Here is a 26,092-nt window from a genome sequence, read left to right as displayed (position 1 = left end):
CTGAGAGAAGTAGGCGGTCCCAGTTCAGTGGGTTCTGTCACTCAATTTCATAGCGGTATTGGATATTTTCAATGAAGTTCAAATCCTAAATGAGATGAGATATAGATAAATCACATAATATAAAAAATATATATAAAAAATATATAGTAGATGTTCGTAGCAGAAAATGAACTATTTGGGATGCATGCTTACGGATGGATTTTTATTATCTGAGATAAATAAAGTACTTCTATTACCTTCTTCATTGGCTGCATATGTGTATGATCTTTTCCAGAGTAATGGCAAGGAAAACCGCAACATTATTTCCATTCTCTTTATTTATTTATATATCAGCACAGAGTCAGCAGGTATCACGTGATTGTATTCATCAAAGCGTTAGCCGCTGAATACCCTAAGAAGCGACCGTTAAATTGCAACACAAAGCTTTTATTTACATACATAGGGAGGAGATGGGTTGCTCATACAGACGGTGATTCCAGTAATAGTCTTGAAGATGAAATGCTCCTCTTGTGGGTATAGTTTCCAGGTTTTGGTGCCGAGCTTCTCCGTGTTATATATTCAGTTACTATCATACGTAAACAAGCGTGTTTATCCGCTGTGGACGAGGAGAGGATGAGAGTGAAGGTCCATATATTACACAGACAGCGCCACCACCGCCGCGTTTAGCTTCAACAAGTATTTTCTTAACACTGCGGTGAAAGAAGCACATTTACACCAGGTTTGGTTTTAAATTACATTTTTGTAATTTATACATTTCTGACATCTTTTTTTGTTTTGTTCTATACATGTTTTGTACCTACAGTCCGGGACTAATGCGTGGGACAACCATCTTGTTGTTGTTTGGGTCATGTGACTACCAACAGATGACGTGACTGCCTTCTCTGACGTTCCCATGGTAACAGTTGTGGTTTCACATTAAAAGCCTAAAAACTACAGATTGAGTCACATGACCGAAACAAACGACAACGGAGGGGGCGGAGGAATGTCCATCAACGTTGCCATGACACCAGGTTGCCATGACACCAGGGGACCACGTTGACCCGACCCCAGGGGGGGGGGTCCACGTTTCCGTGACACCAGGAAACCCATGTTGCCATGGCATCACGTTGCCACGACACCGGGGGACCCGGGGTTGCCACGACACCGGGGGACCCGGGGTTGCCACGACACCGGGGGACCCGGGGTTGCCACGACACCGGGGGACCCGGGTTGCCATGACACCGGGAGACGAGGACCAGGGGGCGAGGACATCAGGTTGTCATGACGACCGAAGACGAGGAAAAGGTTGCCGCGCAGCAGTCTCGGGGTGGAGGCCGGAGAGGGAGGGGCGCCCGGGTTAGTCCACGTACATGGGGGAGCTGGGGGAGGCGGGCATCTGGTCCAGGAGCCGGCACACGTAGGTGGCCACGTCCACATGGCGCTCCTCGTACATCTGGATGAAGGGGTCTTTCTGCAGGGGGAGCACGACACCAGGGCTTCAGCCAACGGCCCAGTGAAGGAACAGTGCACTGACCGTGGTCACGGGGCACTCACATTACAGTCACAATGCACTGATGGTAACAGTGCACTGACCGTGGTCACGGGGCACTCACATTACAGTCACAGTGCACTGATGGTAACAGTGCACTGACCGTGGTAACGGGGCACTCACATTACAGTCACAGTGCACTATAGTAACAGTACACTGACTGTAGTGACGGTACACTCACATTACAGTCACAGTGCACTGATGGTAACAGTACACTGACCGTGGTAACGGTGCACCTACATTACAGTCACAGTGCACTATAGTAACAGTACACTGACTGTAGTGACGGTGCACTCATTAAACTAACATTACACTAACTGTGCATTAACAGTACACTAACATTCGTTAGACAAACAGTAAAATAACAGCACCGAAAAGTAACAGTACACTAATAGAAGGAAACCATGTTCTTAGTGACTGAATATTTCAACCCACCAGAAGTTCTTTGTACTTTGGCCTTTTGGACTCATCCTTTGTAAGGCTGGAGAGAGGAGATAAGACAGATGAGAGAATTCAGTTCATGTTAACCCAACTAAAGCAGCTCTGCATGTTCAGTACAGGGTGTTGTTTGGATGTCTGTCCACTAGAGGGAGCAGGGAGCAGGACCCGAACACTCACAGGCACACCTGTATCCTTCATTCCCTGCAAGGTACTTTAAAGAGCCAGTGAACCAACTGTTTCAACGGGAATTCAAACAAGAGGAGGTTTAAGAAAAAGTGATTTGGGCTGAGACCTCGAAAAGAGCGGGGCGTGTTATCGCCACGGTTACAGCCCACAGAAACTTTTTGTGAAACAACGAAAAACTGTTTTGGGTTCACTGGCTCTTATGACCCCTCTGAATGACTCAAGGTTCTAGATTCTGAAGGTTCTAGGTTGTAAAAGGCTTGTACAGCTTCTCACCACAGGTTGACGAAGGCGATGAACTTGGGGGAGAAGCGTCTCTCGTCCGAGTTGCTGAGCTGGGGGGGGTCCCCCTTCACCACCTGGGTCAGCTGGTCGAACACACTGTTCCACTTGGGGTAGGGGAAGCGACCCGTGGCCAGCTCATACTGACACACACAAACAGCAACGCGCATCTTTCAATACAAGACGAGGTGGAAACTGGATGAGAGTTCAACTGTATCAGTGCGCAACCGGATCCGAATTTAACCGGATCAACTAAACCTGGTTTAAGGTTTAATCTGTATCTGGTTTAAACTGGTTCAGGTTTAATCTGGATCAGAGTAAACCCAGATCAGAGTGTGAACTCACCAGTGTGATCCCCAGGCTCCACACATCAGATCTCACGTCGTACCCTTGTCTGGACGCGCTGGGGTCTATCCTCTCCGGCTGCAGAGGACAACAACACGACCAATCAGAGAGCTCCACTCATAACAGCACTACCAATCAGTGAGCTCCACACCTATCCATTTTCTGTTGATGTTTTGTTGAAAATGTTCCCAAACTAATAAGTGCCACCTCGCCCCTTTGGGCCTGTCCAGACACTTTGAACACGCCAACACAACACAACGGTACGTTCCGTGTTATCACGTCAGCCAGCCGAGCTGCATTCCTTCCATCTATACAAAATCTGCCAGTCACCTCAGTCTCAGGAGCGATAGAGGGAGGGATTGCTGTCAGCCAGCCAAACCAACAGAGGGCGCACTCACCAGATTAAGCAGTAAATGGTATTGAGCTGTACAATTAAGATGGGAGCAACAAGAAAAGGGCCAACTAGGTTCCTTAAACAACTGGACAGAAGAGTAGACAGGAAAGGTATGTATAACAAAATGATACATACCTTTATCATTTTGTTAGAGAGAATAGTTTTTAGAGAACAGTTTTTAGAGAACATACCTGTTCTCTAAAAACTATGTAATATAATACTACGATCAATATTCATTCCTCCCTCACATCCTCTCTCTTCCTCTTCCTGACTCCACAGTAGCAGGCTTCATTTGGACACAGGAAGCAAGCAGTGATCACAACCACACCATCACCATGGCAACAACACCACGGCCCCGGCATCAAATCCAACACTACGACAACAACACCATTACCATGAAAACCACACCGTCACCAAGAAAACCACACCGTCACCATAAAAACGCCACATTACCATGACAACCACACCATCAGCTGAACGACCCCAACATCACTATTACTACCACATCAACAGCATCACATAATCAACATGGATCGCATCCACCAGACTGTTGACTTACAGCCATGTAGGGCCTACAGCCGGCGTCTCTGGTCTTGGCGATGGAGTCGACAAGCTGCCCACTGATCCCAAAGTCGCACAGCTTGATGTTACCGTTCCTGTCCAGGAGGATGTTGGAGGGCTTGATGTCTGGGGGACACAAAAATCAAGCCGTGAAGAATGATCTAAGAGCAGACTTACTAACGGAGTACAGAATCTTTCAGTTTAGGAGTATAGTATAGGGATTAGGGAACTACAACATATCAAAGGGGGTAGGATATTGTAGTGGTTGTTTGGTTTGTGACAAGCTGAAAGGTTCCGTGATCGGTCCCCCATGTTCTCAGTTTAGTCCTTCTAGAGCAGGGGTCGACAACCATTTTGAACCTGGGAGCTACTTCATGGGTGCTACTGAGATCTACTTCATGGGTACTACCGAGATCTACTTCATGGGTACTACTGAGAGCTACTTCATGGGTACTACTGAGATCTACTTCATGGGTACAACTGAGAGCTACTTCATGGGTACTACTGAGAGCTACTTCATGGGTACTACTGAGAGCTACTTCATGGGTACTGAAGCTACTTCATGGGTACTGAAGCTACCTCATGGGTACTACTGAGAGCTACTTCATGGGTACTGAAGCTACTTCATGGGTACTGAGAGCTACTTCATGGGTACGAGGGGCACCCAGTTTGATACACTCTTCTGAAATAACGAATTTGCTCAGTTTGCCTTTAGTTATATATTACTATTAATGATTAATGATAGTCATCTATGTGAAGGTGTTAATTAATTAAGTCATGTTAAGGATTTCTCACAATAATTATCAAAGGGCACCCAGTTTGATACACTCTTCTGAAACAACAAATTTGCCGAGTTTGCCTTTAATGAGCCGTCTCTGCATGTCCAACCACTACCTGCTCTTTGATGACCTGTCTCTGTACTGCCTCCTTTCTACCTGCTCCTTGATGTACTACATAACCCCTATTTGCTCCATCACAACGTGCTCTGAATTCAATGCAAGTCATTTGAGTAAATTACTGAATAGTAAACATTAGCAATAATTCATAATCACCCAATAATTAGGTGTGAATATCCACCATCATATTAAGGACTCATTAATGATCGTCACATCATAGTTTCTTACCTCGGTGTATAATCTTCAAGTTTTCTTTTAAGTGGTTAAGCGCGTTCACAGTCTGCAACAGAAACAATAGTAGGCGTTTAACCACAACCAAATACTTAATCACCAAAGAAGAATGGAGCCTTTATCATGATTGGTTAAAGCGAACAACCAAGAAACGTACAGCCAACGTTATTTTTCCTAAGATTTCCTCGGGGATCACGTCATCCTGATTGCCATAGACAAACTTGTAGAACTTGTCGAAAGAGATGGCCATGAGCTCCATGCATATCCAGCAGTCACCCTGGGAGGAGAGATCAAGGAAAATAACATGTGAGGAATGTGTGCCAAGTGATTGTGAGTGTAATCTTTGGGATTTCAAACAATATACCTGGAACACGACTACAAATACTACTACAAAAAAAACATTGAAATATATTGAAAAATACTTCAGTGCTGCATGCTTGTGGTCAGTGGCCTCTGTAAGAATACAACGGCAGATGCAGGTGCCCAGATTGTGACGCCGCGGCGGTCGTACCTCTCTGAAGAGTGCTCCGTAGAACTGGACGATGTAGGGACAGTCACTGCTCCTCATCACCACGTCCAAGTCCATCAGCAGCTGCTTCTGCTCCTTCTCATCCACCGTAGACCGGATCCTCTGAGGAACAAACACAAGAGACTGGTTAGGACCAGGGAACTCTGAGGAACAAACGTAGATGACCAAAGAGCTTACAATCAGAGTTGCAGGTGCTGAACGCAAAGATAATAGTCTGCCATGAACCGAATGTAAAAATGTAACACCAAGGCCAGAGGCCTGAGACGAGGCGGCGAGCTGCACCTTGACAGCCATGATCTGGTTGCTGGGCTTGTGGACCATCTTGTTGACCGAGCCGTACGCCCCCCGGCCGATCTCCCCCAGGTCCTTGAGGTCCTCGGCCGTGAAGTCACAGTGCTGCTCCGCGGAGATCTTCAGCTTCCCTGACGACTCTAGACTGTGGGTCCTCAAACGCTCTCTGAGAGACACACATCACGAACAGTAAAGCACAGAAAGAGATGCTGAATGTATGTCAGTCAATTCTGAACACATGTATTTGTATGTTCAAATAGAGAACACGTGTATTTATAGACATGTCTTCAAATACAGAACGCACGTCTATAAATACAGAGCACACGTCTATAAATACAGAACACACGTCTATAAATACAGAACACACGTCTATAAATACAGAAAACACATCTATAAATACAGAACATACGTCTGTAAATACAGACTAGGGATGCACCGAAATGAAAATTCTGAAACCGAATACGGCTTTTAATGTTTTTCATTCATTTTGCTTTAATTTTTCACCATTGCATAAATAAATCAAATAAATGTCCTTTATAAACTTTTTTGTCTTGCTTTTCTATAAAAAAAATCAATTACAAATTTGATACAAAATATTTATTTAATACTGAACATTTTCTAACATTCCAGCAGACATAGCAAGAATTTAAGAACAATGTACCTTTAAATAAATGAGTAAAATTTTTATTTATTTTTTTATAAATAAATAAAAATGTTCGGTGTATTATGTTCGGCCTTTTACTCCTTCGGCCGAAACCGAACATTATGTTTTGGGCCATTTTCGGCCGAACATGTTCGGTGGCCGAATATTCGGTGCATCCCTCATACAGACCACATGTCTTTAAATGCAGAACACTAGTCTTTAAATACAGAATACATGTCTATAAATACTGAACATACGTCTATAAACACAAAACATGTGTCTTTAAATACAGAATACTCACGGGGGGTTGAAAGAGAAAGGGAAATAAATCTGAATGCATGTATGAATGCACCAGGACATTATGAAGGAGAGCACTATTGCCTTATGAAGGGGGACACTAGGACACTATGAAGGGGGGCACCAGGTCACTATGAAGGGGACCACCAGGACACTATGAAGGGGACCACCAGGACACTATGAAGGGGACCACCAGGACACTATGAAGGGGGGCACCAGGACACTATGAAGGGGGGGCACCAGGACACTATGAAGGGGGGCACCAGGACACTATGAAGGGGGGGGGGGGGGCACCAGGACACTATGAAGGGGACCACCAGGACACTATGAAGGGTGGGGCACCAGGACACTATGAAGGGTGGGGCACCAGGACACTATGAAGGGTGGGGCACCAGGACACTATGAAGGGGGGGGGGCACCAGGACACTATGAAGGGGGCCACCAGGACACTATGAAGGGGGGCACCAGGACACTATGAAGGGGGGGGGGCACCAGGACACTATGAAGGGGGCCACCAGGACACTATGAAGGGGGGCACCAGGCCACACACGGAAGCAGGGCTTACATGTGCGGGTTCTGGAAGGCTGCCCCGGCGGTGTGCAGCGTGAACCGGGACGTGGATTTGATCGGAGGGTTGGCAAAGTTCAGCTTCAGAGCTTTGCGTTTACCTGGGACGAAGGAAAGAACAACGGAGAGGTTAACACCTGCAGTAAAAGGAGAAAGCAGACGGTTTTTGTTTTTTTTAATGAAAGGGAAGACGTGAAGAACACCACATACCGGGAAGAGGTGACCGAGCAAACAAAAACCAAAAGGTGGAGAAGAGATGAATGGAGGGGGGGATGAGGTCATGCGTGTCACGATGCAACCAAACAAAAAATGACATTCCTCAACCCGTTATTGATGCCTGGAGATCGAACATAGTGGTTACTACACCTCACAATCCCACCGAAAAGAGCCAAGACTTTGATGATCTAGTACTAGTGGAACCTAGCTTTGACTGGTAACCAGTTATTAACCAGGGAATTTGCTAATAAATGATGGTATTAACCAGTTATTAATCAGGGGAATCACTAATAATAAAAAATAGAAACCATAGTTATTAACTAGGTAGATCAGTTATATGCTAATATTTTCACTCAATTTAAGTGCAGAAATTTTACACTATTCATAGACTAATTTAGTAATCAAATTGGCTCTTTATTTAGTCATCAGTTCATCTTTGCCATTATGTTAGTGAAGTTACATCAAGTGATGGCTATTATGCCATAAACAATCAGGGTAGCGTTCTAGAAGGCAAACCCTGAACTAGTCCAAGCAATCCGACCCAACAACATCAAGTAGTATTGAGATTTCACATATGAACTGAACTTCACAATGCAAGAGAATGAACAACTAGAATCACACTACTGGCTACAGCAACATGTGTGAACCTTCGGAACACAAAAACCTCAGACTGCAGCTCTCGCAGTCGCAGGAGATCTCGGCGCTCCCCGTCTTCCCAGGCCGGCACTATCACAGCCGGCTCTGATAATGTACGTTCCAAGAGCCAGTCCGTTATCCGCTCTATGTGTCATCCAGTAGCTCTATGTGCTGTTTTGTCCACTTTTTCACTCTCCATCTAAATCGAGGTGGTTTGAGTGTTGGTCTGGCGTGTTGTTCAACTGCAGATAAAGCACTGTAGTTTTCTATCCTGAAGCAAGTCTAGCGATATTGCGTTGCACTTAATACCACATCTCAATGTGTGGCACAGAACATCCAATATTGATCATACTGTGCCGAGTTTCAAATGCACTTGAAGAAACACACAATACAAATAAATGACTCAATTCAATTTTGATACGCAGGAATATCGATGTGCTCTGCAGGACTAACGGTAAACAAAGGTGGAGAAACAGTATAAGGTCAATCCAGCCAGGAGAGAAGAGGTGTGTTTAGTGACAGACGGCAGGCAGGACCAGAGGTGTGTTAGTAGCAGAACCCTGTCACCAACCACCCCTGAGGGCCCGGTTCTCTGGCATTCATGTTAGAACAGAACATCTTCTCTGTGATGAGACAGCAACGTGGATCAGTCAGGAGCAGACCAGAGGTCAAAGGGGAGTCCAAAGTGTCCAGGTGTCAATGGACACCCCAGACCAGAGGCTTGTGCCGTTGACAAAGGGGACGGTCCATTCGTTAAGACTTAATTGATACATCATTTAAAGTGCAGGTTTGACGTCAATTAGTACAAGTACCCAAAGTTGTCCTGCTGGCTGTCTAAGCTATGCCACTAGCGCACGCAGCATTGCACTTAAAACCAATGGACCGTCGGCACAAGCCCGTAGCACCCATCCACTCTGGCGGCAGGGTTAGTGACAGACTCCCCCATATCAGGACGCCAGGCAGACAGACAGAGAGAGAGAGACGGTAGAGAGAGGTTTGGTCTGTAGCAAAAAGGGGTGTGGCTTACTTGGGGGAGCTCCAGAAAGGTTTATCTGAAAGCCTAGAGGCAAGAAGACAGCGGTTTGTTTCACACGTCGCTCCTATTTCACCCGTCAGCTCGCAGTCTCTCAGTAGGACACGGCTGGGTTTACTTCAGACCCATTTACCGTGACCTACGAGTATATTGACCTCTTAATGGTGGACCTCCCACTTTATATACCAAGGAAATGAACTGAAATGATTATGTTTACTCCACTAACTGCATGATTAACTGCTCATAACCCAGAATAATGGATGAATTAATTCTGCACTCTTAAATTCATGTAGAGGTAGGAAGAGAAAAATCGACTCCTGGTTAGAGTGTCTACCTGTAGGTGTCATAGAGCAGGATGCCCTTGACCCTATCTGCTCCTTAATGACATAATTGTTGCTTTGGATTTTTAAAAGCGATCCCATGTTGTCTGTTCACTGGCATGGCCGGTGTCTGAGCCAGGGTCTACAGCATCACAACAACAGGGTTAGAATGCATTTAATGGGACGCAGGACACATGGACATGCATGTTCAACACCTTCACGATGAGCAGACATGTAGAGAGAGGTATGGCATGGGGCTACTGAACGGGGAATCATACTGAAACCTGGCGTTCAGAATCATAACTTAAAACCGGAGCATGAATGATGTAACAAAGCACGCGTTAAAAAGCAGCTGAAGTTTTTCCCGGCATCGGGAGATTCTCACCGTCAGCATGGAGTCGGAGGGCATTAGTGAGCATAAAGGGTTAAAACAACAGTCAGGAGACAACAAAGTACACCACCCAAACTGATCTTAACACAATACTCCACTACCTGGTCAGGCTATTACAGTAGTGTGGGAGTAGGCGTTATTACCCTGATACTTATCGCATACATTCTTATTACTGAATTAAAACCTATTATTGTTCTTCTGCTGCGACACCCACATTTCCCATCAGGGATTTATAAAGTACATAGCAGCTTCGTGTTATTGTCATCATTGTTCTATTGTTTTGATTCAATTGCTGGTGCACCAGTGGACAGGGCCAAAAGATCATAGTCCAACTACATAAGGTTAAATAAAAACCTAGAGAGGTTAATATTAAACAGCTCCTATCATCCAATAAGAGTTATATCATTTGAAATCTGCATGTCATTGGATATCGTACAAATTAATATAAATTCTTCATATATTCTAAAGCAGGTAAATACAGATACAACTATTTGGAAACCAACCATGACCATAGACCAAAACCCACCTAGATGTGGACTGTTTATTAAACACAAAGACCATTTCCAAATGGGGTGCAAAGGTGCATCCATAACAACTATCACATTAAACCTTAGGTGGTTTCTAAGCTGTAAGCTAACATATATGCATCCATTGTGTTGTGTACTTGTTTTTTGCAGGGCTGTGTTCTTGAAATTAGAAATATTCATGTCGAAGGATGTGGCCTCGCATCTGATTGTCGTGGTACTAGAGTTAGTTCATAAACGAGTAAATAGACCGTAATTACCTGTTTCAGTCTGACATCTCCAGCAGGTGTTTGGTTCTGGAATGAAAATAAAACAAAACGGACTTTGAACAAAAGGACAATCGTAAGATACGCACCCAGGCTTGTAATGTTCAAAAACCCCGTGTGCCAAAAACACCCTTCCACTATAACGCAGCAACACTACAGCGCATTCAATCGCTTAACAACATTCAAACGCTCATCAGAAAATCGGATAAACCCCCCACCTAGACACTCTCTAAAGCACGACGTGCTCAATCATGAAGGAATCGCATCCTTTAGCTTCTGCATCGATAACACTACGAGACCGATCGGCGTAGTCAAGGCCAGTTTGTTGTGATGGTGGCCCAGCAGGTAAGTATGATGCACGACCCCATCATATCACGGCCTGGCTCCGACCCGACGGATTACAGCACAGTATAAACTCGTATAATGCAGGATAAACTCGTACATAAAAGATAACACCGTTTGTCAGAAATCCCGCATTGCGTTGGATTACATATTTACAACCCGGGAGAGTCAGTCACATCTACCCCCACAACCAATGCATAAAGATGACATTGCCGTGTTCTTCTAGCGGACAACAGGACAGCCCATACCCTGCATGTTGCTCAGGGTGGTGGTGTGGTTGAACTGGGCTTGGTGGTGCGGGGCTGCGGTGCTGCTCAGGTGGTGGAGGCTTGGTGTCGCTGAGCTGATCCGACTGGGAGGCGCCGTCGGTGTGTGTTTGGAGTCCATCAGCAGCTCTGGGCTGCGGAGTAACGGACTACAGAGACCAGGAGGACCCGGAAACACGGACTACAAAGACCAGGGAAACCCGGAAACACGGACTACAGAGACCGAGGAGACCCGGACTAAAGAGACCTGGGAGACCCACTAACAGAGGAGACCAGGGACCAGAGACTTCAGGGACCAGAGGAGACCGGAGAACAGAGAAACCAGAGATCAGAGACTTCACCCTTCTGCCCAGCCGGAAGTAGAGATTAGAGCCAACCGGAAAGAGAGAACAGCTACCCGGAAGTAGAGCAGAAACAGCTAGGCTTACTAAGCTAAAGCTAAAACCGTCCTTAAAATCGAACCAACGCCGCTGAGAGCTGTTACATTAATCCGTAGACGGGGCTCGTGTTTAAAGGAACTGATAAACTAACTGGTTTTACGGTGGAAGAGCAACCTTAACTTTAATGAAACGTCCAATTGCTGGGATGGCGAACTGAAGCTTTGCTGAAGCTTTACGACCTGCGATCAGCTGACCAGGTGACAGCCAATCAGCTGACCGAGTGACAGCCAATCAGCTGACTGAGTGACGTCTTTACCTCAACAACGTCAAAACAAAATAATAATACAGGATAAAAAAATAAAATGGTTGATGACGCCACCATCAGACAATTATCAGTCAAGATAATTTATTAATCAGATGTTACAGCAGCAAATTGCAACAGAAACAGTGCAAGTCAAGGCAGAATTAATCAACTAAAACAGATATAGATTGACAATATCCAGAAATGGGGCTACACCTCATTAATCATAAAACTATATCTAAAAAAAAATTATATATATATATATATATATATATATATTATATATATATATATATATATATAGTTGCATATCTTTATTGGTAATAACGTACTTGCAGTGATGGAATAAAATCTACATTTAAATAAGTATATATCGAATACATGTCTACGTAAACTCTTGCGGTCAGACCAATGACCACAAAGCGAAGATGTAGACGAGAAACAGCACGTTGGCGATCACGTAGACCCAGAAGAAGGTGACGTCGATCTTCACGGCCAGCCGGCTATAGAAACCCAACTTTCTGTCCCCCGGAGAGACCTCAGAGGGCACTTCCTGTCGCACACTCTTCACTTCCTTCAGGATAAGCTTCAGCAGGAAGAGGTCCTGATGCGCCTCCTTCTCCCCCTGCTCCTCCTCTGGTTTCTCTTCTCTGGGCTCTGGGGAAGGAGCGAGGAGCGACAGAGCAAGGAGCCGATAGGAGGTGAGAGGAGAGGAGGTTGACCAAAACTTAAATTGTCTAAGTTTACCAAACTTAAAATTCAACAAAATCACCAAACAACTATCAGAATGCCGCTAATGTGCGCTGTTGGTGTTTTTTTAGCAAGGCTATTGTGGGCGTGGCTATCCACCCTTGGTCACACTGATGATTCACCTGCTTGGGGGGCTTCCACCTGGGTCTCCGTGACAACACAGGATGGGGCGGGTTCAGGCTTGGCGGGGCAGCTGTCCAAGTCAATCAGGAAGCTGACCAACATGGCCTCCATCAGACTAAGCGCCATCAGGCTGAAGATAATGATGGAGTACAGAGCTGGAAACACACACACACACACACACACACACACACACACACACACACACACACACACACACACACACACACACACACACACACACACACACACACACACACACACACACACACACACGCAGAAAGTCTCTCACCAGGGGCCTCTAGGATAACCAGGCTACATAATAGCAAGCCATGTAGCTCGGGCCGCGAGGCCCACCTGTCGGCCTCAGCTCGATCCCTCCCTGTCCCAGCCCTGACCCACCTATCAGGGGCAGCTGGTCCGAGGTGGAGGGCAGGATGTCCTGGAGGATGAGCAGCAGCACGGAGATGGACAGCAGGAGGGTGACCTTGAGCGAGAGCTTCTCCCCCCGGGCCTCGCTGATGAAGAACGTCCCCACGTCCAGCATCAGGAAGTAGAAGAGCGGCAGGATGCAGTTTATGATGTACAGCATGGGCCTGCGCTTCAGGGTGATCTGCAAACGCGTTCGGCCCCACTTTATCAGTATTGTGTGAGTGCCACACAATCAGTCCAACTTTGTTCATAAAAGACAGACAGCACATTCAGTCCAACAAAGGAAGAGCGTTGGGTTGACCTGATAGTTGGACTTGCATTGCTGCATTCTCATTCTGTTTCCACTCACACATTGTAGCTATAACTGGACTGTTGACCTTTCAACTGCACTAGCACTATTGCACTTTTGGGTTATTGTTATTTTTATTTATTATTTATATAATTATATACTATAGCATATGGGAGCTCTATCTTTACAGTGGCTAATGTATGCTATCAGGTACTTGTATGCAAGTGGTTTTGGGGATGCTCTAAACATAATTTCGTTGTTAGCTCTGTTGAACAAGGACAATAAATAAATCTAATCTAATCTAATCTAATCTAATCTAATAGTTGAGTCGGTGTTGTGTATGAAGAGCTTTGTGTTTGCCAGGTGAGACTGTGTTGTATAGGAAGAGCTTTCTGTTTACCTGGTAATTGAGTCTAGGCACTTTGATTTCATTATACGTGTCAAACCCAGAGTAGACGGCGATTCTGGTCATCTCCCACTCCCCATTGGTGGCCATGTGAGTCTCAGATAGATTTGTCAGGAACGTGCCGTCGGACAATTGGGTGATTGCAATTCCTGATAGGGATATTTCAAAGTCCAATTTAAATCGACCCTGACACAATTCAAAGTAAATCAGAACATATTATATTATATTGTATTATAAATATATAGATAAATTACAATTTGGACACCTTTACTGGCTAAATGCTTAGTGGTTTGTTTCGTTTGGATAGCTTTTAATCAGCACCATCGGTCACGACTTGAAGAAGAGTATTGGTTAATTAATATGGATATGTGCCTACTGACGTAAACAAGGCTTATCGTTAATATTTGGAGATGTTTTAGGGGAGGGCGTACCATGCATTTTTGCATAGCGTGTCAAAATAAAGTGCATTTTCATCAAGACAATGCCATGGAAGCCTCGAAAGATCGTCCAGATATTCATGTTTGAGTTTGCATCAGTCTGGCCTCAGCTGGGTAGAAAGGGATTTCCACGTGTGGGTGGATATGGCTTATGGGTGGTTACCGAAGTGGGAGAATGGGCCAAAGCTGATGTTGCAGCGCTGGACGTCCACGGGGAATCGGTACAGGTTCATCTGGCAGATGGCCTTCAACTCCCCCTTAGCCATACTGGTGACAGAACCGTCGAAGAACAGCTGGAGGTGGCGCGAGTAGAGGGTAGCACCGTTGTCCGAGGTACTGGGGGACCAGAGTACTGATCCTTAATCACAGCTCCAGCCTCAAAGAGCCTCACAGACCACATTATACAGCCTGACCCCTAACCCTGAGTCTTTAGAAGGACTCCATTAACTCATAAGAGAGAACGCTTGAGAAGAAACACAGAATGTTAAACATGGTTTGACATTAATAAATAGTAGGATAGTGTGTGTTATAGCAACATTTACAGTATGTGACACGTAAAATAGTGTGCATCAGTCAGGGTTAAAAGTTAAATAGTATGTTACAGTCAGGATTAAAGGTGTGTATTACAGTCAGGGTTAAAGGTTAAATAGTGTGTTACAGTCAGGGTTAAAGGTTAAAGAGTGTGTTACCGTCAGGGTTAAAGGTGTGTGTAACAGTCAGGGTTAAAGGTTAAATAGTGTGTTACACTCAGGGTTAAAGTTGTGTGTAACAGTCAGGGTTAAAGGTTAAATAGTGTGTTACAGTCAGGGTTAAAGGTGTGTGTTACAGTCAGGGTTAAAGGTTAAATAGTGTGTTACAGTCAGGGATAAAGGTGTGTGTTACCGTCAGGGTTAAAGGTGTGTGTTACAGTCAGGGTTAAAGGTTAAATAGTGTGTTACAGTCAGGGATAAAGGTGTGTGTTACCGTCAGGGTTAAAGTTGTGGGTTACAGTCAGGGTCAAAGGTAAAATAGTGTGTTACAGTCAGGGTTAAAGGTGTGGGTTACAGTCAGGGATAAAGGTGTGTGTTACCGTCAGGGTTAAAGTTGTGGGTTACAGTCAGGGTCAAAGGTTAAATAGTGTGTTACAGTCAGGGTTAAAGTTGTGGGTTACAGTCAGGGTCAAAGGTTAAATAGTGTGTTACAGTCAGGGTTAAAGTTGTGGGTTACAGTCAGGGTCAAAGGTAAAATAGTGTGTTACAGTCAGGGTTAATGGTGTTTGAGGCTGAGATTAGGTGAAATAGAGCCTACTCTTCCTGGATGTAAATATCTGGCACCCACATCATTCCTCTTGGGACCCCCATGACCCATATGCCACAGAAACGTTTGGGGTCCCAGCTGAGAAATTCATTCTTCCATTCCTACACAAACAAAGAAACATTGAATACGTGACATCATGAATTAAATATCTTTGACTGTATAAAGCAATGCCAACAGGCTAACAGCATTATATTCTACTGGTGTGTTGGGTATCAGCCTGAATGATGTCCTTTCAATGAGGTCCGCAGAATCTGTCTCCAACTTTTAAAACTCCCTTAGAGTTAGTCGTTTATATAGTTCCAGTTTAAGTGTAATTCAAGTGTAATTTGATAGAGATTTCTTAGCCATCCGGTCCCTATAAAACCCCCTTAAAATGCACTTGGAGAATTTCTGGTTGACTGGCCCCAAATGTAGGAAGAGAGGCAGCAAAACGGAGGGAGATTTTTTGATTAATATATTTTCCAAATCCTTTTCCTTAATAATATATACAATTTAGATTGCCTCGGCCATTTTTGTGTGCTATTGTTATTGTATTAGGTTTTGTCTTTTTTCAATTGTCAGGAAAATACTTACTGTTGAACGCCAGGTCTGAACAGTGAAGGTCTGGGCCTTCTCGTTCTGCAGGGAGCGGATCAAAGTCCAAGTAAAGATTATTATTATTAATATATATATACATATATATGAGATATATTAGATACACGATTAAGGTCCCAATGTGTAACATTTCCACTGTGGAAACGTTGCTGAAAATTCCCTGGGCACATCTGTCATAAATGCTGATCAGTAGTGATTGCAATGATGCTATCAATATAACTGGCCAGATTTGTGCACTCATAAATGACGGGTGCTACAAAAATGGCGACCCCCTAAATAGTGCACTGGGGCACAATTGGACCAATCGCAACACGCCACGGGACTCCTACCACTTCAATGATGCCGTACACCACCATGTTGACCCTGACCACCGTCGGGGTGGTCCAGTTCCTCACAGGCCGGAGGTGCACCTGGGAGTCCGTCTTATTGTTCAGGTTCAGGTGTTTGAAGAGACTCACGTAAGAGCAGTCCTCCGCGACACCGCCCCACACACACACTGGACGGGTGGATGAAGCGCATTTACTCAGTGTTGTTCTGTAAAGAGGATCTTCTCACCTGTGGCGCTCACAGTGCTGTACAATTACTGCCTCCCAGTCCCCCATTCATCCACACACATCCACTGACCTGTTCATACACACATACAAACACATAAATAACATGTTTATACACGCATTCATTCAAACACACATTTACCTACATTCACACGCCGACGGCAGTACTGTCTACCATGGGACGGTGCAGCTAGCTTATAGAGAGCATTAAGGTGTCCCTCTGAGCAAGTATCTTGCTTAATCGACTTATCAACAGTTAGCTAGGAGGATCATGAGTCAGAACCAGAAACCTCCCAGAAGGCCTATACCTCCTGACTGAGCTAGCGCTGCTCGATTATGGAAAAAATCATAACTACGATTATTTTGGTCAATGTTGAAATCACGATTATTTTTGAGTTTGAAAACATGATGTATTTATTCAGAATGTCTCTCCCAAAAAATACTAATAATTTTTTTTTTTGTGGTCGTTTGACGCGATCAAAATTAGATTAATCGCCCTGCCCCGTCCCGAGCTACCGCCCCTCACTCACCCACAGAGCACACAGCAGCCATCCAATCAGACCCTCATCATCAACAGATTACTAGAGAGCCTCCACGTACCCATCAGGGTGAAGACCGTCACAGCTGCCCGCTGCTCCCACATGCCGAGTGTTCGATTCCCGCCTGCCGTCGCTCCGAGTGTGGCGCGTCGGGAACAGAGAGCTGCCCTTTATATGGCTTATAGCGCCTTCAATCAGCTCCATTATGCGCAGGAAGTGACCATCAGGACGAATACAATCGGCACAAAGGTGGTCCTTAATCACAGCGTAGTGCGTTTACCGCTGGCTGTGACGTGGTGGTGGTGGTGGGTGACATCTAGAGGGAGGGGGGGGGGGGTATCTGTGTGGCAGGTGAGAGCGCCGGTGTCAATGGGAGAAGGAAACGCGACACCGCCGCCGCTCTCGTCGAGACAATATTGACCGTAGATCGACAGGACACACACACACACACACACACGCAGAACGTCATATTTGAACACATCACTTTAATGGGAAAACAAACCCTGTAAGAAATTGGATGCACGTGTAAACACATCTCGGTACACCCCACTGGTTCACCAACAATGCTCTCCGAAGTGCTTTGTGATGATGAATGTCGCTCAAACACACAGGGGGGGGGGGGGGGGGGGGGGGGGTGTGCAGCTTGCGCTGACAACCCCGGTATGGCTTTTGGCGTCCAGCCCAAAGGCACGGCAGAAGGATATCCAAGCCCAATGGCGACACGTAAAGATGCGAGTTTAGCTCCACAGAGTCCGGAAACAAAGTGGAGAGACCCCTCCCAGGGGTAGGGGAGGGGGTGAGAGGGTCCGAAACGGGGGCGGGGCTTACTGCGGCAGGTCACAGGGCAACAGGAAGTGTTTGAAGGTGTAGAAGGAGATGTCGCCGTGGTCCACCACCGCCATGGTAACGGGAACGTCGCCGCTCTGCTGGGACACGTGCTGCAGCTCACCCAGAGCCGGGACCGGTCCGTCGAAGCTACAGACAGACAGGATCGAGGATCAGGATGGTCTAGTCCAAAGAATCTGGGTTCGATGCCTCAGTCTACCCGTAGACATCACAGAGCAAGATGACTCCTCCTCCGAAATGTACAGTCTTTCAAAGCCATGCCTGCTACTTAATGACCTGTCTCTGTACTGTCTAACCCCTACGTACTCCTTATGACAAGTCTCTGAAATCACTCTAGCTCACTGGGGATAAATGTGTGATAAAAGACTGCATAGCAGATAGAAGGATCTAAAGCACTTGAGATGACAGCTGACCAAGGAACTGGTTTTCATATTCTCAAACACACACACACACACACACACACGCACGCACGCACACAAACACACACACACACACACACAGACACACAATGACACACCTGCTTAAAAGTGATGAGATCATCATGTATTGTTCACAACAATACCTCCCGTCCTCCAGCATTCACAAGAGAAGTCAGATTTAATTAACATTCATAACTCATATCATGTTGAGGAAACCCAACACTGGAAAAAACACTACCTGGGACCTCTTTATCATCAGACACGCATGTGTGTATGGATCAGGAAGAGGCTTGACCAACCGTTTTCATCTGTTTCAACCATTTAGTATTAATTTATATATAGGAAAGCACTATTTTTAGTTAGTCATTTTGGACGTGGAATCTTTTTGCTTTGACCTTACATGCCGCACATGCTCACACACACAAAAGCACACACATACACACACAATAGAAAAAGCAATGTCATAAGCATCGTTCTTTAGTGGGGAGACAGAAACGAGCCCTCACAGGGGTTGGAGCTAGGTGTGTTTACCTGCAGACACACAGAGGGGGTGGAGCTAGGTGTTTACCTGCAGACACACAGAGGGGGCGGAGCTAGAGGGGGTGGAGCTATGTGTGTTTACCTGCAGACACACAGAGGGGGTGGAGCTATGTGTGTTTACCTGCAGACACACATGCGGGAGTACGGCATTCCCGGACTGCTCTTCCGGAACTCCGTGTTGACGGCCGGCTGGTGGACGTCGAAGCTGATCTGCCAAGTGCCGACCGCCTCGACACTGAGGATGTCACGGTAACAAGAATGATGCCACGGTAATAGGATGATGTCGTGATGATGTCATGGTAACCGGACGATGGTGATTTCGTGGTAAACCAGCACATATTTGAGAGATTGTCTTTAGAATGTTATCACTGTAAAAGACTGCACGTAAAATACTTTTATTATCCACACATAAAAATTGACATTGAAATATGCAATTTCAAAATAAATATATATATTCCCATTTTGTGGGAGGGTGAGAGGAGTATGGGGCCCCTTGAGGCCCCTAGAGGCCCCTGGTGGGGGTTGTGGTACCTGCACGATTTGTCTGCCCAGCGTGACGGCTTCACCACGCTGATCTTCTCCAGCAGCTCGGCTGGAATAAATGATAACAGGTAATAAACTAACAACAAAGAAATGAATCCCAGGACCTCATGTTATTTGCTATTTCTGATTTTCTGTCTTAATGTTATTGCTTTGTTTTGTGTGGGTACGGAGAGAGGGCCGAGAGAGAGAGAGAGAGAGGAGAGAGGAGAGAGGAGAGAGGAGAGAGGAGAGAGGGAGCCGAGAGAGCCGAGAGAGCCAGAGAGAGAGAGAGAGAGAGAGAGAGAAAGAGAGAGAGAGTGTTCTCACCCGTGGAAGTGCCCTGCCTGGGGTCGTGGAGGGGGGTGACGTCTTTCTCCCAGAGGTGCGCTGGTTTGCTGTCGCTCCTCCTGCTCCCCTTCCGCCTCCTCTCCATGATCCTCCGGTACTCGGCCCAGCTCCTGCACCCCTGCACCTCCCTGTCCGGTCCCGTGCGCCTCCTGGCTCTCTCCTCCTCCTCCTCCCTCCTCCTCCTCTGCTTCCCGCCAGGCTGCTTCTCCCTCCACGTGTTCAGCCTCCTCAGCCAGGAGGAGACACTGCACACGCCCACCGCCATCGCCCCCGGCAACAGGGCGGGGTCCGGGGGGGCCAGGGGTCCGGGGGTGTCCCTGGCCCCCAGGTCTGGGAACTGGATGGACAGGAAGTCCCACCGCGAGGTGGGACCCCCGTGGGAGGGGCCCCCATCCTGTTGCTGCTCCGGGGGGACCAGGCCATCGCTCCACCAGTTTCTTCCTGTGACGTCATCGTCAGCAGGTGGGCGACGGCCCTCAGGGATTGGCTGCTGAGCTGCTGAGGGCTCGCTGTGATTAGTGGCTTTGTCTTGCGCTGAGCTGGGATTGGTCGAATCCTCCTGCTTCTCTGAGGGTCTGACAAAACGTACAAGAAGATATTGAATATTTGTCAATATATACGATACAGCGCTTCAATAAAATATCTAAAATTCATACAGGCGATACAACAAACCTTTTAATTCCCAGACATGAATGTGGGCGTCACAACAGAAATGACAGGCTGGTAATGACGATTGATAACAGGTAAAGAGATAAAAGTTTCAAATCAGAAGATGCAAAAAGGCGACAAATCGCAGACTGGTCACCTTGGTGATGATGCCACAGTGGCCGTGGCCTCAGGGCTGGGGCTGCGTTTCCTCTTCAGCTGATTGGCTCCTCGGTCGCGTGATGGTGGGAGGTTGAGCTGCCTCTCATACAGCGAGGGAACCGAACTACGGAGGACAATGTTAGAATTGAACTACGGAACACAATGTTAGAATTGAACTACGGAACGCAATGTTAGAAATGAACTACGGACCGCAATGTTAGAATTGAACTACGGAACACAATGTTAGAAATGAACTACGGACCGCAATGTTAGAATTGAACTACGGAACGCAATGTTAGAACTGAACTACGGAACACAATGTTAGAACTGAACTACGGAACACAATGTTAGAACTGAACTACGGAACACAATGTTAGAAATGAACTACGGACCGCAATGTTAGAATTGAACTACGGAACACAATGTTAGAACTGAACTACGGAACACAATGTTAGAAATGAACTACGGACCGCAATGTTAGAATTGAACTACGGAACGCAATGTTAGAACTGAACTACGGAACACAATGTTAGAACTGAACTACGGAACACAATGTTAGAACTCAACTACAGAACAATGTTAGAACTGAACTACGGAACACAATGTTAGAACTGAACTACGGAACACAATGTTAGAACTGAACTACGGAACACAATGTTAGAACTGAACTACGGAACACAATGTTAGAACTGAACTACGGAACACAATGCTAGAACTGAACTACGGAACACAATGTTAGAACTCAACTACAGAACAATGTTAGAACTGAACTACGGAACACAATGTTAGAACTGAACTACGGAACACAATGTTAGAACTGAACTACGGAACACAATGCTAGAGCTGAACTACGGAACACAATGCTAGAACTGAACTACGGAACACAATGTTAGAACTGAACTGCATGAACTCATTGGAACCAAACACTGGAATACAAAGTCAGAACCAGATCACGGAACACAACATTAGAACCAAACTACAGAACACAAAGTTAGAACCAGGGTATGGATCTACACTCCTTCCTGCCCCCCTCTGCGCTTCCACCACTTCAACCCTACTCCTTCCTCCTCCATCGCCTCCGTCTCATCCGCCTCCACAACACCTCCCTTCTCCACCTCCACCCTGCTCCTCCCTAACAGCACTCTCCTCCTCCACAGCGGTTACCTGGCGTGGAAGCGGCTCACCACGTAGCCGAGCCTCTTCAGGTGCCCGAACACCTGGGAGCGTACAAGGATCAATAATCAATCAATACCGACGATTTTAAAATAATGTTTGGTTCTCATGAACAGCCGTCAATTAAACAGTCTTTATGCTGCTTTACGACGTAATGCGCTGTTATGAAAGCTTAAATGCCAAATTTCAAGTGGATTTATAACCAAGATACATCTACAATGAGGCGTAGTTGTGTCCCTTTTGGCCTTCCACATGTGTGTGTGTATGCGTGTGCGTAGATGCGTGCGGTGTGTGCATGTGTGACCTGGTACTGCTGGAGGGACAGCTGGCTGGAGGACAGGAATGTCTCGTAGCCCTCCTGGATGGAGAGGGGGAGGTCCCGGTGGAACACCTGCAGGTTCCCCTGGCAGGAGAGCGGAACCAGAAGGTCGGGAGGTCAGATGTTCAATGGAGAGAGCCCTAATAACACTAGAACACCCCGGAGTCCAGTCCACGTGACAGAGAAGGATTCAAACTCTGGAGCCCAGGAATATAAGGATCACAGCTTGTTAATCTGCTGCTTGAGCGGTTTGTAATTTGGGCGATTTCTGAAACGTTCATATTATTTATTTATTTTCTTATTTGCACTTTTCAGATTCGATGAGTGTGGCAGTTATTAAATTGTGTTAAAGTAGCCGAATTTAGAATATTGGTCGGTTACTATAGTTTGGAAGCAGTATCGTTTCAATAATAACTGCTGCTTGTTGTTCTAACAATACACAAATGTAGAACAGGTATTGGACTATTAATAATTTCCTACAACAAGGTTCTATTTATGTGTATAAATATATTACATGAAGATACACAAAAAACGTGGCTATGAATTTTTTAATTACACCAATGCAGTATAATTTTGATCTAATGGGCAATCCTAAATCTTGGGTTGGGTTGGGTGCTACACATTTCCTTTATAAAGAACAAAACACACACACACACACACACACACATCCCCCTGGTGTAATCCACACTCACACACTCCATCAGGTAGAGAGCTTCTTCTGGCTGGAGACACTGCTTCCCATCGACTGAGAAACCCATCGTTTGCCAGAACTTCCCCTGTCGGAGACAAACCAACCAATTAGCTGATGAAGACGCAGTGCACTGTGCGATTATACCAATAGCCAATTGCATTGTAAAATGCTCACCGCCGGCGACTGCAGTTCCACTATTTGGTCACTCGGGTTCCAGATGCCTCTCACCAAGTTCCCGCTGTTAGTTAATGGGTAAAATCAGAGGAAATATTGTGTGTGCAAAGATCACCTTAACCTATTTTACTCCAGGGGTGCATCCGAATACTAAGTATATACTATTTCTGTGCAGTGTCTACTACTTGACCGTTAATGTAGTACGTTCTATGCGTAGAACGCCTCCGAAGGCTTCTGAACACTACCGAAACGCCTCCGGATGTTTGGAGATTACGTATTTCCCCTCTGTGCACATCTGATGCCGGCAAAATTATTATTTTATTTTTTTCACCGCAGCGTTCTTCTTCTTCGGTTACCAGACTCCGGCTGAATTGTGGGATAGCGTAGTGACCTACCGTTGTATACTTTGGCGGTAGTACGCATTCGGAAACTTTTTGCCTACTACACAATGCGTACTGATCATTCAGACGCGCTATATTTGTGACGTTCTACAACATGCCTACTATATAGCAGTCAATTATGAGTATTCGGATGCAGCCCAGAAAACCGATGGTGTTCTGCGATGTTGTTATTCACGTCACTCACAGCCTCTCCACCCGCTCCTCAGAGACCAGCTCCCAGTGCTCATCCAGACTGTTCTGGAGCCGCTGTTTCTGCTGCGTGCAGCCGCTGGGGTAGAAGTCCTTCTGGCCTCTCACTGGGAGCTTGCGGCTGCGCGACCGGGCTGCAAACAGCTCCGATGGGCTGCAGGTGGAACATCAGAACCAATGGTTAAAGACCCATAGGACTCCTCAATAGTCCTATGGTCTCCTCTGAAGAGACCATAGGGAATACTGCCTTTTTACGACCTTCTTTGCATTTGTTTATTTTATTGATCTATATTATTGATATATTTCATTTTTCTTAATTGGTATACATGCCTTTTGATGCCCTTACAATTAAATGTTGCCCCTTTGGGAACCATTTCGTAAAATAGAACAATTTAGATAACTTGAATCAGTCGAAAACCGGAACAACTGACCTTGAGGGACAAGTGATTTTGCCATCAAGTACACGTTTATTAATAGATCATAGATGCAATTTCAATAACCGTACAAGCAAACTGTCAACAGAACACTTGGCACTGGGCATGGGCGGTGCCAAGTGGCAGGGCACTTCCACTGGCGAGAACACTCTCTCTCTCTCGTGTGTGTGTGTGTGTGTGTGTGTGTGTGTGTGTGTGTGTGTGTGTGTGTGTGTGTGTGTGTGTGTGTGTGTGTGTGTGTGTGTGTGTGTGTGTGAGGTAATGTCGTGGCATGTTGGCATAAGGAGGGCCCCTGATCTCGCCTAGGGCCACAGAAGAACCTTACTGGAAACGAATAACGAATATCCCGGAACACATGACAATGTGCTGCGAACTCACGTTACTTTATCCACAAAAACTATCCAAATGATAATCCTGTACATAATTATGCGTAATATCTCCATATATAGATAGTTAGATAATAAACTGGTTATGTGTAGCTCACTAGAGGAACAGAAAGTGAAACAGCAGAACTGTGTGATGAACTTTAACTTTCAACAGCAAATGAAAAATAAGCATCAAAGTTACATTTCTGGAGAGAGGAAATCAAATGATCCTTGCCGGTAATAACTCGGACAAGTGTCATAGCTTCATACCTCAGTAATTCACTAAATATCCTCTCAGAATCATCTGTCTTGCTTGGATCCGCCATGCTTGTTGTCGACTAACGTCACGTGACCATTTATCGTGAAGTGATTGGCTGCGTCTTCTGGTTGGTCCTCTTACGTCTTTGGCGACTCGAGAGGTTCCACATGTTACCACTAAGTGGCAGTAAAGCACAATATTTCACAAGAATGTCTTGGTTTGATTCTTGTTCAATTATTCGTTTTAATTCACGTTGGAGGTTATACATAAAAAATAACGAAGTAAGTGCTTTCAACTTTAAATCGAGCTCATGTATTTGATTAGATCTTAAGATCTTCCATTTGTAGGGTCGAGGAACTCTATGAAAAGATGAACAATTTGATTTGAAACGCTTCAGAAGACTAGTTAATGTATTTACTAGTCCATTCAATTGCTAGCTTCCTCTTAGCTTGTGCTTCCTTTTCAGAGTCGACAACGGTAGTGGAGTCTATGTATATAGCTAAATAAAGATAAATATAGCGAATAATATATTTAATACCTTAAATATTCTTCAAGCTTCTTCACCAAGATAAATGTTGCTTTTATTTAAATGTTTGTCAATTATTAATTGTCTTGGGTGTTTGGCCTAACATTATTATAATTATTTGTGACATTGCCTGTTAAAATATTAACTATTGTTAACCATTGAGTGTGAAGTCAGTGTGCAGAATTTCTGTGTGTGTGTGTGTGTGTGTGTGTGTGTGTGTGTGTGTGTGTGTGTGTGTGTGTGTGTGTGTGTGTGTGTGTGTGTGTGTGTGTGTGTGTGTGTGTGTGTGTGTGTGTGTGTGTGTGTGTGTGTGTTTGTGTGGGAATGTGTGTTTGTGCAGGAGAGGAAGTAGCATGTGTGTGTGTGTGTGTGTGTGTGTGTGTGTGTGTGTGTGTGTTTGTGTGTGTGTGTGTGTGTGTGTGTGTGTGTGTGTGTGTGTGTGTGTGTGTGTGTGTGTGTGTGTGTGTGTGTTTGTGTGTGTGTGTGTGTGTGTGTGTGTGTGTGTGTGTGTGTGTGTGTGTGTGTGTGTGTGTGTGTGTGTTTGTGTGTGTGTGTGTGTGTGTGTGTGTGCGTGCGTACATGCGTGTGTGTGTGTGTGTGTGTGTGTGTTTGTGTGTGTGTGTGCGTGACACAAACTCAATCAAGCCTTATGTTAAGCAGCCTTTCTCTAACGTCCAGTCATAGAAAGATCTGGAAACTCCTCCTCCTCCTCCTCCTCCTCCTCCTCCTCCTCCTCCTCCTCCTCCTCCTCCTCCTCCTCCTCCACTTTCTCCTTCTCCCCGTTCCTGATCCTCCTCAATAA

At 45.6% G+C, this 26,092-nt stretch overlaps 3 protein-coding genes across 5 annotated transcripts; all 3 read right to left on the bottom strand.

The window, feature by feature from the left end:
- Window positions 1-308: 308 nt before the first annotated feature.
- On the bottom strand, window positions 309-11,843 carry LOC130371002 (dual specificity mitogen-activated protein kinase kinase 4-like). 2 transcript variants are annotated; one of them, XM_056576595.1, is made up of 13 exons: window positions 11,165-11,843; window positions 10,569-10,604; window positions 9,068-9,100; window positions 7,187-7,289; window positions 5,673-5,847; window positions 5,373-5,492; window positions 5,019-5,138; window positions 4,859-4,910; window positions 3,733-3,860; window positions 2,780-2,857; window positions 2,429-2,577; window positions 1,964-2,009; window positions 309-1,450 (listed from the first exon to the last, which is right to left on the bottom strand). In XM_056576595.1, exons 1-13 carry the CDS (start codon window positions 11,301-11,303, stop codon window positions 1,337-1,339), a joined length of 1,293 nt encoding a protein of 430 aa, XP_056432570.1. In that variant the 5' UTR covers window positions 11,304-11,843; the 3' UTR covers window positions 309-1,336. The 2 variants fall into 2 exon arrangements, with proteins under 2 accessions (XP_056432570.1, XP_056432579.1); XM_056576604.1 differs by lacking the exon at window positions 9,068-9,100.
- Window positions 11,844-12,183: 340 nt separating this feature from the next.
- Window positions 12,184-17,492, bottom strand: LOC130370991 (5-hydroxytryptamine receptor 3A). Of its 2 annotated transcripts, none has more exons than XM_056576575.1 (9): window positions 17,339-17,492; window positions 16,517-16,683; window positions 16,167-16,211; window positions 15,585-15,694; window positions 14,461-14,633; window positions 13,855-14,009; window positions 13,136-13,346; window positions 12,736-12,891; window positions 12,184-12,520 (listed from the first exon to the last, which is right to left on the bottom strand). In XM_056576575.1, the coding sequence occupies exons 1-9, from the start codon at window positions 17,379-17,381 to the stop codon at window positions 12,267-12,269; spliced, it is 1,314 nt and encodes a 437-aa protein (XP_056432550.1). In that variant the 5' UTR covers window positions 17,382-17,492; the 3' UTR covers window positions 12,184-12,266. The 2 variants fall into 2 exon arrangements, with proteins under 2 accessions (XP_056432550.1, XP_056432557.1); XM_056576582.1 differs by having other exon boundaries at window positions 15,615-15,694.
- A 248-nt stretch (window positions 17,493-17,740) lies between these two features.
- tsen54 (TSEN54 tRNA splicing endonuclease subunit) lies at window positions 17,741-24,859 on the bottom strand. The gene is made up of 11 exons (XM_056576564.1): window positions 24,776-24,859; window positions 23,702-23,860; window positions 23,117-23,180; window positions 22,944-23,027; window positions 22,237-22,335; window positions 21,924-21,976; window positions 20,758-20,883; window positions 19,932-20,527; window positions 19,614-19,674; window positions 19,204-19,317; window positions 17,741-18,252 (listed from the first exon to the last, which is right to left on the bottom strand). Exons 1-11 carry the CDS (start codon window positions 24,829-24,831, stop codon window positions 18,102-18,104), a joined length of 1,563 nt encoding a protein of 520 aa, XP_056432539.1. The 5' UTR covers window positions 24,832-24,859; the 3' UTR covers window positions 17,741-18,101.
- Window positions 24,860-26,092: the final 1,233 nt, after the last annotated feature.

Source organism: Gadus chalcogrammus, chromosome 2 (assembly GCF_026213295.1).
Source record: "Gadus chalcogrammus isolate NIFS_2021 chromosome 2, NIFS_Gcha_1.0, whole genome shotgun sequence".
Lineage (NCBI taxonomy): Eukaryota > Metazoa > Chordata > Actinopteri > Gadiformes > Gadidae > Gadus > Gadus chalcogrammus.
This window is presented reverse-complemented; position numbering and strand designations above follow the sequence as displayed.